At 57.5% G+C, this 13,077-nt stretch overlaps 2 protein-coding genes across 5 annotated transcripts; both read right to left on the bottom strand.

The window, feature by feature from the left end:
- Nucleotides 1-2,143: 2,143 nt before the first annotated feature.
- On the bottom strand, nucleotides 2,144-4,819 carry UBL4A (ubiquitin like 4A). Of its 3 annotated transcripts, none has more exons than XR_009691885.1 (5): nucleotides 4,687-4,819; nucleotides 4,418-4,523; nucleotides 3,986-4,200; nucleotides 3,582-3,882; nucleotides 2,144-2,309 (listed from the first exon to the last, which is right to left on the bottom strand). XR_009691885.1 is itself a non-coding variant. In XM_061135875.1 (5 exons), exons 1-5 carry the CDS (start codon nucleotides 4,732-4,734, stop codon nucleotides 2,198-2,200), a joined length of 588 nt encoding a protein of 195 aa, XP_060991858.1. In that variant the 5' UTR covers nucleotides 4,735-4,819; the 3' UTR covers nucleotides 2,144-2,197. The 3 variants fall into 3 exon arrangements, 2 of the variants coding, with proteins under 2 accessions (XP_060991858.1, XP_060991859.1); XM_061135875.1 differs by having other exon boundaries at nucleotides 3,776-3,882; XM_061135876.1 differs by having other exon boundaries at nucleotides 2,144-3,882.
- A 568-nt stretch (nucleotides 4,820-5,387) lies between these two features.
- On the bottom strand, nucleotides 5,388-9,107 carry SLC10A3 (solute carrier family 10 member 3). 2 transcript variants are annotated; one of them, XM_061135873.1, is made up of 2 exons: nucleotides 8,408-9,107; nucleotides 5,388-7,198 (listed from the first exon to the last, which is right to left on the bottom strand). In XM_061135873.1, exon 2 carries the CDS (start codon nucleotides 7,058-7,060, stop codon nucleotides 5,627-5,629), a length of 1,434 nt encoding a protein of 477 aa, XP_060991856.1. In that variant the 5' UTR covers nucleotides 7,061-7,198; nucleotides 8,408-9,107; the 3' UTR covers nucleotides 5,388-5,626. The 2 variants fall into 2 exon arrangements, with proteins under 2 accessions (XP_060991856.1, XP_060991857.1); XM_061135874.1 differs by having other exon boundaries at nucleotides 8,498-9,107.
- Between the last annotated feature and the right edge of the window lie 3,970 nt (nucleotides 9,108-13,077).

Raw genomic sequence — 13,077 nt, 5'->3', positions numbered from 1 at the left:
GAGCTGTGGCCTGAAGCTCAGAGACGGGTCTGGGGTGAGCTGCAGACATGGACACAAAGCACAGAAATGGCAATGAAGGCGGACAGGTTCCCCAGGAAGTGAGAGGTCCAGAGAAGAGATCTGGGGACGGAGCCTCAGGGTCCCCCAAGAGTAGGAGATGGGTGTGTTGGGGGAGAGCCAGCACAGGTGAAAAGTGAAAGTGAAAGCCGCTCAGTCATGTCCGACTCTCTGTGACCCCATGGACTGTAGTCCCTGGAATCTTCCAGGCCAGAATACTGGAGTGGGTAGCCGGTCCCTTCTCCAGGCGATCTTCCCAGCCCAGGGATCAAACCCAGGTCTCCCTCATTGCAGGCAGATTCTTTCCCAGCTGAGCCACCAGGGAAGCCCAAGAATACTGGAGTGGGTAGCCTGTCCCTTCTCCAGCGGATCTTCCTGATCTAAGAACTGAACCGGGGTCACCTGCAATACAGGCGGATCCTTTACCAACTGAGCGAAAGGGAAGCCCAGAGCTAGGGGAAGTGGAAGGAAAAGTTGGGGAGGGAAAAAAAAAAAGAAAAGTTGGAGAGGAAAAAAATAAAATTAAATACAATTAAGAAAAGTTGGAGAAGGCAGGCAGAAGAGGTGGCCCAGGGCAGGCCCCCAATAGTTCCAGGAGGCCGCTCTGGCTGGACCCTGGAGGGGGACAGGGGGAGAGGGCTGAGCATCTCTCCTACAGGCTTTCCAAGGCTCAGGGCACAGAGGCTGCCATGGCCTTCGCACCTCCTGCTGGCGGGGCCTGACCCATGCTGAGCAGCACTTGTCAGACCTACTGGACCTGGTGGGACTGGCTTTTGTCCAGGCTTGCATGGAAAGCAAGGCACCAGCAAATTGTGCGCGCAGCAGCTGATCATCGTCTGGGCGTTTTCCAGCTCAGCGAGCCCCACCCCAAAGGAAACGCTGCTTTCCTCTGAGCCTGCCCCTCTGCCAGTGTGCCCATGGCAAGTGGCACCACAGGCATCTTATTCCAGGTGCTAGACCGTTGCTGTCTGGGGCCACTTCAGCTAGGCATTTCACTTGCCCTGCTGTCTCCTAGTGGGGCTGTTTCAAGGCCCCTCCACGAGGAGGAGAGTGGTCTCAGGCCAGGGGATGGGGGGGTAATGGTGGGGGGGTCAGTGCCCACCTCTGGGGCAGACACTTGGCTCAAGGGGCACAGTGCTGGCCATAAACATTCCGGCCCCTGTGGAAGGATATTGAAGCATTTGGAGCCTGCAGGGTACATGGGGGCATACACCCCCCTCAGAACCTAAGGACAAAGGCAGGGTGCAGCCCGTGGCCATTCTATCCTCTCATGATGGCACAAGGCCTAGACCAGAGCCTCCATGGCCCCTTCCCACCGGCCTCCCATCTCTCATCCCAGCACCTCTTCCCTGTCTCCCATCTACCCCCTGTAGCTACACACTCCTGCCCAGACAAGCTTCTGGAACCAGGGGTCTCCAGTCACTGGCAAGACCTTTCCCCCTCTCCACCATGCAGTGGCTTCTTGCCCTAAAACATCGCCAATGACCTTCTTGTTAGCTTGAGAGGAGGCTGCCCTCACTTTTGCTTCTTGGCAGCACTAGACACTCTGTACCCTGGCTGGAGGGGCCTTCCTGGCCTCTGACACCAAGCTCTCCCTGTGGCCTTGCGTCTGCAGGGGCGCCTCAGCCTCTGCAATGTCTCCAGTTGGTGAAGTCCCCCCCAGGTTTAGTCCTTTCCCCTCTTTCTTTGGTCATGCTCCCTGGGAAGTAATTTCATGCATCCTCGCAGTGTCTGGGACAGTGTGTCCACAGGCCCTCTGGAACGTTGTGGAAAGCCACACAGGGCCGTGGAATCGGGCCCGTCGGTCAGCAAGGCACCTGCTATACACCTGGGAGATGCCACTCCTGTCTCCATGGGCAGCCTGAGGTCCCCGATGACTTCCTGCACCCAGAAGATGGCTCCTAGCCACCACAGGGTCGACACCGCTCAGTTGGGAGGCACACAAGACTCACCACCTGTCTCTTGTGTCTGTCGACAAGACCTGTCTGTACGCGTCAGCCCTCCCCGAGGACCCGGCCTTTCTGAGAGTCGCCCTCTCCCTTCCACAGCCCACCCAAGCCCCCGACAAAATGATGGAGGCACTCGGTTCCAAGCATCCAAAAGGGACAGCATTTATTTGCTGGGGCAGCTGAGGAGGAAGCTACGCTAGAGGACGGGAAGGTGCTCCGTGCTGGCTGTGACCGAGGGGTTCGGTGGAAGCTGCAGGCAGCCATCTTCTGATCCTGAGGTAGAGGCCTGGGATGAAGCAGACACTGCAGAGTGCAGAGGGGAGGTAGGAAGAAACTGGGTATTTGGGGAAATCGTTTATCTGCTGCCAATACCCCTGGACTTCTCAGTTTCGCAAACCAATATCTTTCCTTTATTGCTTAAACCAATGTCCTGTAATGGTTAAATCAATGATGGGGAAACCAAAAGCAGCTCAGCTAATAGAGTTCCTTTCAGATCAAAGTCTCACATACACCTCTAGTATGACGGAAAAGGTCAATATAAAATTTCCTGACTGCAAAGAAATGAAAGCGTAGGGAAGTCTACTGCATGGGCCCTGCGGCAGTGCATGCCCAGCTCCTGGGTGGAACCATGGACTTCCACCTGCTCTTCAAAGCCTTTGGCCCTTGAGCCACTGTCCGTCCTCCCCATCTGGGGACCCAGCACTTACCCCATGAGGCCCAGGCTGGAGGGTGGCCCAGGTACCCTCCTCCGAGTAGCAGGTGCCTGGACGATCTCTACGGCCCACCCCCCAGCTTCTGCCCCCACCCAGGTTCCCTCTCAGACAGTGAGTAGTTTGTACAGTGGGAGGCCCTGTCCACATGTGGCAGAGGATGGGCAAAGGGTACAGGGGCCTGCTCGAGTCACCTTGAGACCGTCACCTGTCATCTCTAAAGGTCACAGACCGCTTGTGTCTGGGAGGAGACAAGCAGAAGGGGGTGCCCAGAGAAAAGCTGTGACACTAATGGCCAGGACACTCTGTCTCTGGGCCACACTTGGCCATCACTCAGCATTTGGCCTCAGTTTGTATCTGGGACACAGGGACAGGATGCCTGCAGACTCCTAACCCCAGGCTTTGGAGCTAAAGGAAACTGAGAGAGTCTCAAGAGGAGCCCTCACTAGGCAGTCGATGGCTGGGGACCAACGCAGCACAGGGACTTGCCTAAGGTCACTCCCCAGAGCCGGGTGACATCCCAGAACTCCCCAGCCCGCCTTCCCTTTGAGTGCACACTGGTTGCAGCCACTAAGGGGGCCCAAGGCTGGCCATCACCTGAACTCTTGCCAATGCTGGACCTGCCAAGGATGAGGTGACAGGATTGGGCATCAGGGGCTAGCTGCTTCCCCTTCCAGGCCTGGAAAAGGTATTGCTCAAGGGTTTCTCCTCAGTGGGCTAAACCTGGAATGTCCATGGCCACCCGTGTCCTCAGAACCCGTCTGAACGACACCTTTCTCGCTCTCACCCTGAAGCACTTCTGGAAGCTGGCTGGACTCAGAATCTGGCTCCTCAACTTCCCCACTAGGAGCCTTGGCTGTCTCACCTTTTGTGCAACATGTGGGAGCCAACCCGGGTCAAGAGCTTTGAGTGGGGCCTGGCACCTAACATGAGCCAGATACAGGTACCCGGGTACCCGCCAGGCAGTATTATGAGCCAAGTTGCAATACAAGAAGACATTTAATGCTACATGCAGCTTGTGGCCCGGCCAGGCTCCTCCCCACACTCTGAGAATCCTACTTGGAGAACCCCTTCTCCATAGCTTCAGTCGCTTCGGGGTGCAGGAAGCGGCCAGCCAAGCGTTCAATGTCATCCAGCGTCAGGCGGCTCAGGGACCGCTCATAATCCTGAAGAGAGAAAGCCAGAAGGATTCAGGGGTGCGACTGGGCGGGGGGCGCTGGGACAGAGGCAGGTGAGCAGGACGCGGAGGTCCCGGGCCACGATTCTCACCCTCTGGAGTTGATCCAGGACTCTGCTGGCATCGGCGGCGCTGAAGTGCCGGGCCAGGACTCTGGAAATGAGCGGCCAGGCGGCGGGCGGTGGGGCCGGGGCCTCGACCGTTTTCCGCGCGGTGCTTTCTTCCAGTAACACCTTCTCCAGAGGTTTGACCACTAGGTTGAGCTTGGAATTCGGCCCTATGCTGTAATCGGAGAGTCTTTTCCCATCTGTCCGAGAGAGAGAGACTGATGGAGCCCACGGTCGCACTGCCCACGGCGCTGCGAGGCCTCGGGGAGCCTAGGTGAAGCGCTGCGGTGACCTCCCGGGGTGGGAGGGTCACCTAGCCAGAGCCCCCTCCACCTACACTGCTGCCCGGGCCTGGGCTGGACGCCCTGTCCCCTGACTTCCCGCGGGTCTCCCCTGGCGTCCCCTTTCCCTGGTTACCTGCCAGGGCCTTGCCCTTGAACAGCAGCCGCTGCTGGCGGACAGGGATGTTCAGCTTCTCGGAGACCAGATGTTTCAGCGTGGACACCAGCTCGTCCTCTGACACCTGTCCCGGCCGAGAAAGGTGGGCGGGAGATAAGGCCGCGGCCCGCGCGGAGGACGGCTCTCCCGACCTCTCCCCGGGCGGCCGGCCCGCCAGGTCTGTCCCCGGCCGCGGCCCGATCCCGCGCCCGCGGGGCAGACCGCGCGACCCAGCCCGGCGATGCTACCTGAAGGCTGCACTCGCGGCCCTGGAGTGCCTTCACCGTTAGCTGCATGGCGGCCGCCGAGGCGTCCACTTGGGCCGGCGCGCACCCCAAAGGCCCCCCGCCGCGCGCCGCCGCCCCGGGCGCGCGCCGGAACCGCCCGCCGCCGCCGGAAGCCTCGCGAGGGGCGCGCCCGGCGTCGCAGCCCCGCCCCTCGGCGTCGCAGGCCCCTCCCCCCATAACCTGGACCGTCCTCCGCGGACCCCGGGGCAACGGATCCCAGAAGCCCGCGGAGAGGGGAAAGGGTGGAGGGACGAGCTGGGCCCGGGGGAGACAGCGGGCCGGGAGTTCGCGTGCCCCTGTCCGCGGGCAGAGCAGATCAACGCTGATGCCCATCCCATCTGCCTCTCGAGGAGCCCGCAGAAGACCCGGCCCCGCCGAGCTCGCTTCGCCACCCGCCGGCCTCCTTTTTAGTCCACCTGTGGAAAAGCAACTGAGCTTGATATCTGGCGGGGAGAGTCTGGCCTCTGCCCTTCCCACTGCTCCTTCTCAGAGAGGTAACAGCTCTCAGAGGCGATGCAGGGGCGAGGAGGGCTAATTCTGGCCAGAGGTCACTGTGTCGCCCAAGCCAGCCCTCCACCCTGGCCCACACCTACCTGGCCACACCACGCCTTTCCTTCCCCGACCCGCAGGCCTCAGAGGGCAAAGACAGCAAGGGACCCAAGCTTGCTTCTCTGTTTTATTGAAATATATTTTCTGGGCAGTGCCTGCCTACAGTATTCAGCATGGCCTCTTTGGCACTGAAAGCTGGAGAATAAAAAACGAGTAAAAAAAATAAGCCTGGATTTTTTTTCCTTGTGCATAGTGCATGAGAACTAAAGGCCTTTGGTACACAAGAATGGTGGGGACAGTTGGTGGAGGTTGGGGGATAGGGGTGCCTGGCAAAAGCTTGACCCAGGGGGCCTCAGGGAACGGAGCACACACTGCTATAGATGAAGTGGCCAATTACTAAGGCCAGCATCTCCGAGGTGCCACTAAGTGCCACAAGGAAAGGGGCCTGGGAGGCATAGTCAGCCTGGAGGCGGCGGAGGGACAGCTGCAGCATGGCCAAGGCCAGCAGGCTGTTCTGCACCCCCACCTCAATGCTGACAGTCCGCCGCTGGGCCACTGGCAGCTTCAGGCATGTGGCCAGGCCGTAGCCCACCAGGAGGCCGACCAGGGGCACCGTGAAGCCCACCAACACGATAGGCAGCCTGACGCCTGCCAGGATGAAGACCCCCATGCGGTAGGCCAGGAAGAGGCCACCCAGGAGCAGCACAAAGCTGAAGGGCTTGATGACATGCAGCAGTAGCTGCGAGAACTTGGGGAGCTTGGACTTGATTACCACGCCTGCTGCGATGGGGATGGCAATGAACAGCAGGGTCCCCAGGATCTTGGAAATGGGCACATGGAGTGTTTCATGGATGCTGAGCAGGCGACTGTAGACAGCTGAGGACAGTGGCAGGAAGCCAGTGGCAGCCACCGTTGAGATGAAAGTCATGGAGATGGCCAGAGTGACGTCCCCTCCAAGGAGGAGGCTGAAGAGGTAGCTCCCCCCGCCGCCGGGCGACGAGCAAGTGATGATGAGGCCCAGAGCCAGGGCCTTGGGCAGCATGAAGACCTTAGCCATCAGAAAAGCATAGAAGGGCATGACTAGAAACTGGCCTAGAAGGCCCAGCAGCATGGGCTGGGGGTTCTGCAAGAGCCCCTTCAGCACCTCGAGCTCCACTTTGCACCCAAATGAACACTTATTGACGAAAATAAGAGGCAGGAGCAAGTAGAGGATTGGGTTCTCTGAGAAGTGGACCAGGTCAGTGCCGAGGGTGGTGGGGGTGTCTTCAGCGGGTGAGACCTTGATGCAGAAATCTCTCCGCTCCTCGATCAGCCTGGGCGGGGCCTCACGGGGGTCCGTGAGCTGGATGTGGAGTGGGGCTATCCCAGGCAGGCCCGAGCGAATGCTCACCACGAAGCTGCCGCCGCTGCCCCAGGCTATAGCACTCACATTCTTGATGGTCAGCACCTCTGGGTCCAGGGAGGTGACCCTCAGCACGGGGCTGGGCCCCGTCCTGTTGCCCTGGCCTGGGTACTGGCTTGTGATCACAATGATGCCCTCGCTCTCTTCTGGGAACTCAAACTCCATCACAGAGCCATCTCCAATGCTCAGGTAGCGGGCCCTGGTCAGGGGCACGGGATGGCCCAGAGTTGGGCTGAGACTGGCACTGGCTGTTCCCCGGGCCCCCCAGAGCAAGCTGACAAGCAGTAGGGTGGCCCTGAGCATGCTTTGGGGGCCCGTGCAACCAGTGCCCCCTTCTGGGCCAGGCCACTGCAGGGAGCGGCCTTCACCACTCCTAAACACCATGGCTCCTTTCGAAGGGTGGGGCGTGCAGGCCCTCTGCGGCTTAGGAGACCAGCCCTGCTGGTGCCGTTGGGTGGTCTTGAGAAGGGTCCATGGGCAAGGCCTGGCGCTGGGCTGCCTTTCTTGATGGTAGAGCTCTTCCTGAGAAGAGAAGGGACATGGTGGTGGCTGGTGAGGGCAAGCAGCTGTGAGTCCAGGAGCATGACTGAGAAGTTCCACTGCTGGGAGACTCAGCAGGGTCCCTTGCTGCAAGCCTGGGGATGGAAAGGGAATGCCTAGTGCTGGCCCTTGAGTGCCACTGGGGTGTCCCTTCCCCAGTCACAACTGCCTTAAGCTTCCCCAGAAGGGCCACCTCGCCTTCGGCCTGCTGATTCAGGCTGATTTCCACAATTCAGAGATGGCCTGACACCAGGGGATCAGCCATGATCAGCCACCAGGGAGAGCCAGCCCCAATCTTGTCACCACTAGCCTGTGCCCCACTTGCTTTGAGAGGCACAGTTGTGGAAGTACCACAACCAGGAGGAAATCTCTGAAGGACACCCCAGGGATGCCCAGGAAGCAGGCCCGATGAGAGCAGGCCAGCTCATGGCATCTGAGTGTCATCTGACTGGCAGAGAGCAGCCGGCAAAGTGGTGTGGGCAGCGGGTTACCCCCAGGCCAAAGGCCCCATGTGCTGACGTTCACCACTGCCATGTGAACGGTGCTGCTGCGTGTGGCCTAACTACCTGCTGACAGTGGCAAGATGGAGGTTCTGGGAGGAAGCAGGTCCCCCTCTCCCCAGGGAAGTTGCCAGAAAGGGCAGCAGAAAGGGATCAGATAGGGCCACGTGTCTACTGAGAGGTTTCTCCCCTTTCTGTCAGAGCTCTCACTCCCCTGGCAGTCCCAGAATTGGAGTTCCTAGAGCCACTGTGCCACATCTGAGAGGCTCTGCTCATAGTTCAGGGACTCCTCCCATGCGCATGCAGACCCCTACCAGAGCCTAGAACTAGGCTTGAGGAGTGTTTCTAGAGGGGCGGGCTGCCTCAAGGGGAAAGAAGGACGTCTGCCTCTTTCCACTTCTCAATTTGGGCAGCCCACACCCTATTGTCCTGCAGGAACTGGGGCAACCAAGATGAGGACACAGTAATTCTTCATCCTTACTGCTGACTGACTCATGCCTGGCGTTGTCTGAGTCTTGGACGAGGCCCCTGCGTCTCTAGATCCTATCAGGGATAGTCTCATTTGAGACTGGGGAGCAGTGGAAATAGGTGGTGGAGGGCTGGTTCAGCAGAAGGCTCATCCCTGGGAAACTCATCCTCTACCACCCTGGGATGCCATAGCCTCTCCTGGCTTGGCGTTTGGGTCACTTACCCTGGAGGCCTTGATCCAGCCTTGGGTCTCACCACTGAAGAGGGAGGCAGGAAAACCAGAGGGAGCAGGAGTACAGTGGAGGGGACTCACAGGGAAGAAATGAAGGCACCCGAGACTGAAGCCACCGGTCTGTTGTGAACCAGTTCAGAAGGCAGAGGAGGCGAAGGGCCATGCACCCCGTCGTTCCAGTACCGCTGGTGGCTTTGAGTCACTGTGTGGGGTATCTGGCCCAGATCCCACCATTTCTGCTTGAGGTGCCAGGAGAGTTTGGGCAGATACTCCCCAAGACGAGGGAGGGAACCCCGGGTCAGCAGCTTTTCTCACACTGGCTGAGTGTTCAGTGTCGGTGCAGTTGGCAGTGCTGACCCGGGGCTCCTCCCTACCTGGGAGTCCGGAAGTTGTCGGACAGGGCAGATCAGAGCTCGGGCAGAAACTGGGGAGGGAGGCGGGGAGGAGAGCCCTGCAGCCGGTAGGCCGGCGACCCGCCTGGGCGGCCTTGGGATCCCTCACGCCACTCTCGGTCCCCACGGCTGCACAAACGCCTGGCGGCTACCCTTCTCCGCGGCGCCCGGCCGCCACAGCAAGCGAGGGCGGAAACCGGCCGGAGCCAGTAGGCGCCTTCCGCCCGCCCTTCCGGCCTGAGGCTCTCACTTGCCTCGGCGGCCCGGAAGCTCGGCGCCGGAGCCAGCGCCCGCCGGGCCGGCGGACGCCCGAGAGACCGCCAGCCGGGGCCCCGCCCCGAGCTCGACGAAGCACCGCCTCCGCCCCCGCCCCACACTCCCGCCCCGCCTACCCCATGGCGGCCCCCTCACCTCTCACCGCCGGGGCGGGCCCAGACCGGATGTGACGTAACATGGGAGCGACGGTTCTGCATGCGCGCGCGCCGGCCTGACCGCCTTCCGGGGTCGGGGTGGGCCGGGTGACTGTCTCGTGTGGCTAGCGAGACGCGTATCCCAGTGTTCTGTGGTCGCTGCCGGGGCGACCCACACCGGGTAGGCACCCCAGTCCTTCCCAACCACGCTGCGACCTCTGGGGTCAGTGGGACACATGTTTAGCCCTTAGCCAAGCTAGGACGCCCGGGAGCTGCTGCTTAATGGCAGGACCCGGGAATCAGGGTTTCTGTCACTTGCCTGCTCAGGGCGCTAGCCCTGTGGCCAGAGGGCCGACTCTGACGGAGCCATACTCTGGGACCCAGTCTCGGCCATGTTCCACCTTCCTACGTTCAAGCATCGACCAAGCGCCTATTTCCACCCTGTGTAAGATCAGTGGATTTCTGAACGTTTCAAAACTATTTGGGGCCACCAGCAAGGTCCGGAGGTTTCAAAACTATTTGGGGCCACCAGTAAGGTCCGGAGGTTTCAAAACTATTTGGGGCCACCAGCAAGGTCCTAAGGTTTCACGGAGGAGTGCAAACACATGGCTTCAGGAAGGGCAAAAGGTGGTGAGGGTGTAGAACGTGGACGTGGGAAGACAGTGAGCAAGTGTATAATCAAAGATTTGTATGTTCTCAAAGGTTGCTGGGCAACCGCACTCAGGCAGCGGGACAATAGCTACCCACTGCTCTGGAGGAACCTCTTGTCAGGGCTGTGATGGAGGCCAGTGGTGCCCAAAGTTGCAGGTTCTTGCCCCAAGAAGGTTCCTAAGACACATTGTAGAGAATGTCCAAAAAGACCTGTAGCATCTTTACTTTTATTTATTTTCCCAATAAATAATAACTGTAATCATCTAAAAAGAAATCTATTAATTTTAATTTAGCCTTAGTTTTTGAGAACTGTATTTGTGTATGTGTGTTATAAAGTTCAGATTAGTACATGCATGTGATGTGTAAGCAGATAGACACACATGGTGGGGTGCACACTCAAGAGGGTTTATGCCGGTGATCAAGAAACATTCAGAGCTGTAGCTCTAGGCTGTTCTTTAGCCTCAGTTAAGACATAAACCTTTTGTGTGTGTGTGGACTTGGTATTCCAGAAAGTCTGTACTGTCCCTCTCAAATGGGGTTGAGAGGTCCTGATGGAAGCAGGCTGGCACAGGTGAGAGGGCTGAGCTTGGCACATGCTAGGTTGAAGACTGCAATTTTGCAAAGGAGCAGTGGTGCTGTCGTGTGAGGATGGGGTAAAAGTGGCCAGAGGGAGAAGGGGGATGGAAAACCTAAACGATGTGTTCACCCTTGAGGAACCCTTCATTTTTATATTCCCAACTGGATGAGAATTGGTGTCAGGGGTCAAGGAGAACAAATGTAGTTAGAAGGCTGCTCCCCGTTATCGTCAGTCTCTCCAGCCTTCCCTGAAAAGCCAGAGGGGGCTGGTGGGGTGTCTGACCTGAAGGAATTTGGAGGCCTTCCCTCCAGGAAAAAGGGGTGACTAAATTAAAGTCATGGGGTCACAAATAGTTGGACACGACTTAGTGACTGAACAACAACAACAAAAAATAAGAATGTTTGTAGTTAGTTTCGAGGATTAATAATTTACCCTAGAGAAGGAAGGTCTCTATGAGTCAGTCAAGGATATCTAGTTCCAAAGGAGAAATAATCTGGACCAAGAAACAGATGGAACAAATGATAGTTACATCTAAAAGAACATCAGGGCACTTCAGACGGGAGACCCACCGCCATCCTGCTAACAGAGCACAATGATGACCCTGAGAGGTGGACTTACCTCCTGCTCTCCAGGCAGGGGCCTCCAGGAAGACTGTGCAATGAATAAGCAGGCATGGAAGGCATATTTTATACAAGCATGAGTATGGGATGCATTTGGTATTTACCAGGAAATGTAGTGACAACTGGCGTTTTTACAAGCCCAGCTACAGGTCGTGGTGCCTGAGTTTTCTTTAGGGGGCCATCTCTCTTCCACTCTCGCTCAGTACACAAGGTTTGCATGTAGATGACCCCAATGCTGGCCTCTGGGGGTCACACAGAGGTAGCCAATCAGGGCCACAAAGATTGAGGCAAAGATAAACCCATAATCCAATCTGGACCAATGAGAGGTAGTTCCCTAGGGACTGGGAAGATGGGAATTCTTTCTTGCTGGGGTGCTCCCCCTGCCCGGGAAGACAGCACGTTTGAAAATGACGCGAATACAAAAAAAAGGGGAGCCAACATACGAGAGCCCTGAGGACATGACTGGAGCTGGAGTCACCTGTAGGCGTTGGGGGTCTGTTACAGGAAAATTCAGGCTCCCTCTGCTATCATGGCTTTATTTTTGCATGTGCCAGTTGGGTTGGGACCCTGGCTCTTGTAACTGTAACTGAGGATGTCTTAACTCCTGAGGGTAGGCCTGGGGGACAAAACCCTGGTGGAGGAGGACCACTGGGTGTAGAAAGACAGCCCACTACTTTGGAAGGTCTGGAAGGTCTGGCGGGCTGCACACCACCCCACTGTCAGCATCCTGGCGTGTGTTGGGCCATGTAGGGGATAAAGCTGGCCTGCCGCTTCCATCTGTGTGAATCCAGCATAAGCGATGAAGGTCTGGGGCAGGTCAGCTGGCATGGCAGATAAGAGGCACCTCCCAGCCTTGTAGTTTGTCCCTTGACTAAGGTGCATTTCATCTGGGGCGAGTCAGTAACTTTGTGGGGCCCTATTTAGCTGGCTTCTAACCTCCCAGCCCCAGGGAAGCTTTCCTAAGCATACCAGGGACCATTTTTCTTCTCTAAACGGGGGTCACAGCAGCACTTGCTCACTGGGGTTGCTGTGAGGACCGAGCAGGTAACACATGCAGATGAAGCACTGGCCACATGTTGATCCTTGTGGCAGCCCCAATGGGTACATCCAGATCCATCAGATTATTCTCTCTACTTTGGAGGATGTTGGAAATGTCCATAATAGAAGGTTAAAAAAAAGATGAATAACATAGATGATACTATAATGGTAAGTACTTGGTCATTGCATCTTCCCTCGTAGCTCACTTGGTAAAGAGTCTGCCTGCAATGCAGGAGACCTGAGTTCGATTTCCTGGGTCAGAAAGATTCCCTGGGGAAGGAAATGGCAACCCACTCCAGTATCCTTGCCTGGAGAATCTCCTGGACAGAGAAGCCTAGCAGGCTACAGTCCATGGGGTCAGAAGAGTCAGACATGACTTAGTGACTCAGCTATCACTTGTCGTTATGAACACTTGTCAAACAGAGTGCACGACACCAAGAGGGAACCCCAATGCCCACCCTGGACTTTGGGTGGTGATGATGTTTCAGTGGAGGCTGTATGAGGGAACTCTGGACTTTCTGCTCAACTTTGCTGGGAACCTAAAATTCTAGAAAACAAAGTCGATGTAAAAATGAAAACACCTCAAGTTCTTGGCACAGGGTCAGGCTGATCTTCAGCTCGTGTGATCACCATCTCCCAGGCAAGCAATCCAGGCTGCCCTCACATCTGCAACTCTCTGACCCTTCATGGCCGTGACCGTGGCCCCACAGCCACAGCCTCTCCTCCTGGGCCATCCTGGGCTTCTCTCTCTTCTGCGCCTCCTTAAATACCTTCCTTTTCTTTCTTTCTTTTTTTAAAATACCTTCCTTTTCTGATGATGCACTCACACTCCGGCAGCACTTAACCCCTAGAGGGGGACTCAAACGTCCACTGCCCCCCGCCATGGCACCCTCAATGCGACCTGGCTGGTGCCTGATGGATTCCTCTACCTGGGAAGTCCAAACTGCCTTCCCTCCTTTTCCTGACACCAGGC

Source organism: Dama dama, chromosome X, assembly GCF_033118175.1.
Source record: "Dama dama isolate Ldn47 chromosome X, ASM3311817v1, whole genome shotgun sequence".
Classification (NCBI taxonomy): Eukaryota; Metazoa; Chordata; class Mammalia; order Artiodactyla; family Cervidae; genus Dama; species Dama dama.
This window is presented reverse-complemented; position numbering and strand designations above follow the sequence as displayed.